We start from the raw sequence: 6,000 nt of genomic DNA on the forward strand, positions 1-6,000 counted from the left end.
TAATGAACTTTTATGAATTAAATTTCAATGATATAAGAATTTACACTATCGTAAAGTCATGAAGTGTCTGACGTAGGTTCATCTGCGGTTAGGAAAGGCTCAATCAGAAAAAGGAGCAGGTAGGTGCTCGACACCTTATTAATTCTATTCTATTTAGAATTGTTAAAACATTATAGTTATAATTTTTTTATTCAATTGTATTATCATTTGATATGAGATTGTTGTCTTATTATAGGCTGGATGACTAGTTCTTGGTTTAAGAACCAATGCACTGTTCTAGGCTAGATGATTAGTTCTTTGTTTAAGAACTAGTGCCCTATTCTAGGCTATGAAATTGGATATCCTAAATAGAATCAATGCCCTGTTTTTAGGCAGTAAGGAGCTTGCTTGAATGAGGGCCTATTACCGGGTCCAAGTTAAGATAATTGTTTTAATTAATATGAAGAAAAGATAAATAGGAATTAATTTAGTCGTTAACTTAATTCTCAATGGATTTGTATACTTTAAGTTATTCCATAAATTCATTATATTGCATTGAAAAAACTTTATGGCATATTAATTAATCAATAATATAAAAAATAACTCTAAAAGTTTTAATATTTGTGATAGGATAAACAATAATTGCATGTATTTATAGAGAACATTACAATCATAGTGATGGTGACTAAGGTTCTGTGATAAAACTTAGTATCGTGGTGATGATAACTAAGGGTATGTGATGAAACTTAGCATCGTGATGATGGTGACTAAGGTGGTATGTGAATGATACTCAGTGACGGCAGTGTCGATAACTAAGATGGTATGTGAATAATACTTAGCAATTAAGGTAACTAAAATGGTACGTGAATAATACTTAGCAATTAATGATACTCAGTCTGTTGGAGCGTGGAAAAACTAGTCGTTTTTTAGTGCTGCTATTTCCCATGTATTGTTTGGTATTATTTGGTTCATCTCTAGGTCGGCCCCGCAAAAGTTAATTTATAATTTATAAGCAATCTGAAAACGCTATGATCTGCAATGCTTTTAAAAAAAAAATCGGTACTGTTGTTATTAAATCGAATAAGGAGTATGAGGTTGACTTAGTGAGTGAACGAGAGTGGCACACGTGTTCAATAAAATGTATTGCAATAAGGTCAAGACAAATTCTTTGACCTAATTTGCTGGCATGATCTCTACAGCTAATTAATTTAGTTTTTCCTTCCGGAGTAATTGGCCTTCTTCGTTTTTATTAATGTTAAAAATAATACTTCATAGAAATTCCGGTTTAAATTCAAAATATAAATAAAATAAAATAAACAAATCTTCATGGATCACCTCCTCAAGTTAGCAGCCGGAATGCCGCCGTGCTTGATGGCTTCTGTGGGGGAGAGAGAGAGACGTGAAGAATCATTACCTGCTTATAATAATCATGATGAGATGAGATGCCAATCCACCGGTGACCACCACACTGGAACACACCATGATTTCTTACATCAGGGAAATAGGAAAAGGTGCATGATTGTTTATTTTTATGGTTGAAGCTGTATTTTTATATTTTTTTTTAAATATGAAAATTAGTTATTTTTATGGTTTTAATATGTTAATATTAAAAATAATAAAATTATATAAAACAATATTATTTTAATATATTTTCAATTAAACTCTTTATCTAGTTGCCTCTGGTTTTTTCAAGAAAAATAAAAATTTTAAAAATATTCATAAACTATTAGTAGAGCTTACATTTGGATCGTGATCCAACCATTTAATTTTATTTTTTTAATGTTTAGTATAACTCTTTAAAATATATGAAATGTGTTATTGGATATTATTATAATTTAATTTGCTATTCAAAGAATCTAGAAATGATAAAAAGTCGCTTCTATTTCATGTTTCAAAATAGATATTTGGATTAAGCTGTTTTAAGTAAATAAATACTATATTTGTTTTTGAAAAAAAGAATTGGACCCTTTTGGGAAAAAGAAAACTGTTTTTAGAAGGTCTTGTGAGGTCAATAGTTTTGGAAAAAAGAAAAATATTCCCAAGTCATGCATTCATTATTTTAAACTTCTATATATAAAGCAAATAAAAAAACTAAACTTCATTTCATTTTTTACGAGAACATGTACATGAGAATTTACAAAAAAAAAAAAAGAAAAAAAAAGAAGCTAATACAATCAATTTGGCAACTACACATAACCTTCTTGAGATCATTCTTGTTTCTATCAAATTATGTGTCTTAATCACAGTTGAAATATCAGTTTTTTTTAATTATATGCTTTGCTAAGCGATTGAAATCACGTTTCAATGGTTGAAACTCAATGTTAACCACGTAGACAAACCACTCCGAACGGCGGTAGAGGGGTGATTTACTCAATCGGAAGGCATGTCAAGACATCTACCTAGTTGCCTTTAATACCCAGTCAGGCGCTAGGTTTACATCTCCCCTCAATTTCATTTGTGTCATGTTCTCATTTCACTCCATGAATCTCTCTGAACTTTTTGTATATATCACTGCTGTAAAACTTCCTTGTCCTCATCACCAGAATCAGAGAAATAAGAGCACCAGAAAATGTCACAGCAGACAAAACTATGAATGGTAGCCTGAAACACTGGACCCCAATGCAGACCAATTCCTTTACCGCTGATCTATCCAGACCCTTCTTTGCTAGCTCTTTCACCGCTTCGTTGTCATATAACAACCCAGTGACCTTGACGTTAAGTATATACGAGCCAAGAGGGCTTGCTAATTGTCCACAATTGAACAACGTAGAGTAGTACTTGAGTCCAAAGAGCTCAGAGATTATAGCGAATAGCAATGGCAATTGTGCACCGAATGAAAACCCCGTAATCACTGATGCTACATAGACTGAACCTGGGAAGGGGAAGGCAATGAGGAGGTAGCCTACGCATGCCAAGAGGAGAACAAATGTCATCATCAATGGACGAGGCATCTTGTACTTCACTAGTAAGCTTTCAGAAACAAATCCAGCAAAGACCCTTCCAAAAAAATTCCATATGCTCACTAGTGAAACAAAGGATTTGATAGTTTTAGTTGGATATCCTAGCGATTCACCAATTTGGCCCAAGTTGTCCACTGCTGTTAAGCTTGCACCAAGGCCACAAAATGTTGCAGCAAATAAGATAAGCATATCGATGCTCAAAAGTGCTTGTAAGATTGTGTAGTCTTCACCTCTCGGTGGCTTGTTGCATATGGTAAGGAGACAAGATTTTTGAACCTTCTCCTCTTGCTCTTTTGAGATTTCGGACTTCACCTCCGGTGTAATATCTAGTTTCTTCTCAGCGGTTGCCTCTGTAGCAGGTTTCATTCCTTCTTGATGCTTGAGGTTCCATTGGATCCAATCCTCTTTGATGGCAATAATGAGAGGTATAAAAAGCATAACACAAACTACAGTAGCACTTCCAGCATAGGCTGCTTTAGAGAAATCAACAAGTTTTTCAACTATGTTCATAGCCATGAGAAACAAAGCTAGAATAATTGACACAATGAGAAACTGGTAAAACACCTTGAGCTCATTAGGTTGCCTCTCTGGCTTCCTTTCCCGAACTGTGTAAGCAAAAATCACAGACAGAGCAGCAGGGAGCCACCCAATGAGAAGAATGAGAGACTTCGAATCAGTTCCATAGATGGCCAAGTAAAATTGTGTAAAGATAGCTCCACTTAACCCCACAAAACCCTTCAACATACCCAGCATCACCCCTCTACTTTCAGGGAAGTTCTTGACACAAGTGACAAGAGCTCCTGTGTTTGCAAAGTTCTGGGAATTGGCACCTATACAAATATACAAACACATCTGCCAAACAGCAGGCTTGGCTATCCTCTGAGTCACAGACATCCAAATCATGAAGTACCCGGCAAAGTTCATGGCAGAACCAACCACAAGCACAAACCATGTTGGTGTAACTTCAGCTAGAAGTCCAGAAAGGACCCCGACATTAGCACCGAGATCCTTAAAGAATCCTAGAAGATTAAGAGTGGTTTGGTCATAACCAAGAGTGGATTTAATATCTTTGGAGTAGGTGCCAAAGAGATATGTAGCACCAGCTCCAGCCATGATCAAAAAGGAGGCAAAAACAGAGAACCATCTCCCATCTACTGCATGTAGAGCAAATTTGCACGCGTCACCCATTTTTCCTTCTTCAAATGTGTTTTTTTGGCAAGATCAAGAAGACACAAATGATTGATCTTGGTTTAAAAACAAATGGGTTAATTCTGCAAGAAATGTAGGATGATGGCATGCACTCAAATAAAAATTATAGAACCAAGAGATTGATTTACTTTCTTAAACGACAGGGCCGGGAGAGAAGAAGAGAAACAAAAGAGAAGAAGGATGGCGTTTCGTTTCTTCTGCCTCCTCACCCTTTTTTGCTATCTTGCGGGACTATTTATTTTGTATCTTTCTTTGTCCTTCTCTTACAAAAGATTCGGAAGTTGAGCACTTAATTTATGGAAATATGGAGCTCCAAAACTATGAAAGAATTAGTGGAGGAAATGATTACTATTTTAGAGGTCTTGTGGTTTTCCTGCATTATTGGCCCCCAACTTTTGGGTAAACATTGCTGCCTCTCTTTTCTTTCAATGGTGATAATATTCATGTGTCCTTGTTGGCATTTCAACACTAGGGCTTTTCTAATAAAAAAAAAATATATCCAAAACGAAGAAGAAATTACTTTTCTGATCCAAATTTAAAACTTGAGCTAAAAATAACTTGTGTTTCCTTGCTCGAGGATAAGGAATGTGAGAGGAGTGGTGAGCTTTGGTAAATCCATCTGACTCACAAACTAAAATTTGCCCATAATCAACCGAGGTCGGTTTAACAAGATATGGTTTTAACTTCCGGGCGTTTCTTTGGTTTGACAGTAGAATTACTAATTAGAGATGGCTGCTAGATAGAATATCTCTTTTCTTGGAACAAGTGACCAGGAGACAGCACATCTTTGAACTCTATTTTGACAAGTACAGCAAGCATAGCTAATGAGCACTGGTGCGTTGCATTTAATCTTTTAAACAAGATATTTTATCAAGTTCACCTAACATCAAATAGGGCCAACGGATCCAAAAATTGTCGAGTCCACATGATTATTAAAAAATTACCCACATTATCTTCTTATTATTATTACTGCTATCTAGTTTAGTTATTTAAAAAAAAAATTATGGTTTACTAATATATTTTTTAAAGTTATGTAACGCTTTATATTTTTGTTGACACAGTAAAAATAAAATAAGAAGTTTAAATTATGTATTAGATTGTTATTATATTTTAATTAATAACTAAAGATTCTTTATATTAAATATCACCATTTTTCTATTAAATTAAAAAAAAAACCTCTAAGCCACCTCTCTCTCATCCTTTTCTCTTGAATTGCATGGGAGAACCTTTTAGAATGAAGCGGGAAAGCCAGAGAGGTCAGCAATGGATGTTTCGCTTATCATAACAAATCAAGTTAGGTTTTAATTTATTTTTAAATATTTATTGACTAATTTTGTAAGATTAAATATATTTTTTAAACCGCACATTGGATTGAGCTTAAATTTCATAAAAAAAAATACTAAACACATGGAATTATATTGTGGTAAAAATTTAAATCAATCAGATTTCAAATATATATTTATAAATTGGTCAAAGTTTATTTTATTATTTTGACAAATTCATCAACAAAGTATTATTTCTTGGCTATTTTCAGCTCATTCAATCCAGACCTGTAATGGGTTAATTTTGGAAAACAAGGGAAGATTAAATGAGGCTTATTTAGTCCCTAAGTTTGTGCATGGGCTTGGGCTACAACGATTTTTAATATGGACTTGATGTGAAGAGACAGTATATGGAAGGAAATTCTAGCAATCAAAACAAAGTTTTCTAGTTGAATTCTCACACTAAAAAATCCAGTCAAAACACCACTCAGGAGAGCTTGAATGTTTCAACTACATGGAGAATTATAGCATGGAAACTTTGTTTTTGTTATCCTATTTTATTTATTTAATGTTGAATAATTTTTTTTAAT

The 6,000-nt window shown here is 33.9% G+C and overlaps 1 protein-coding gene across 1 annotated transcript; it reads right to left on the reverse strand.

Annotated features, from left to right (window-relative positions):
* Positions 1–2,062: 2,062 nt before the first annotated feature.
* On the reverse strand, positions 2,063–4,468 carry LOC133679493 (protein NUCLEAR FUSION DEFECTIVE 4). The gene has a single exon (XM_062102097.1). It carries the CDS (start codon positions 4,125–4,127, stop codon positions 2,448–2,450), a length of 1,680 nt encoding a protein of 559 aa, XP_061958081.1. The 5' UTR covers positions 4,128–4,468; the 3' UTR covers positions 2,063–2,447.
* Between the last annotated feature and the right edge of the window lie 1,532 nt (positions 4,469–6,000).

This window comes from Populus nigra, chromosome 19, assembly GCF_951802175.1.
Source record: "Populus nigra chromosome 19, ddPopNigr1.1, whole genome shotgun sequence".
NCBI classification, from domain to species: Eukaryota; Viridiplantae; Streptophyta; class Magnoliopsida; order Malpighiales; family Salicaceae; genus Populus; species Populus nigra.

Bases quoted from the DNA above. Each gene is read 5' to 3' on its own strand.
- LOC133679493 (XM_062102097.1), bottom strand. From the start codon at position 4,127: ATGGGTGACGCGTGCAAATTTGCTCTACATGCAGTAGATGGGAGATGG.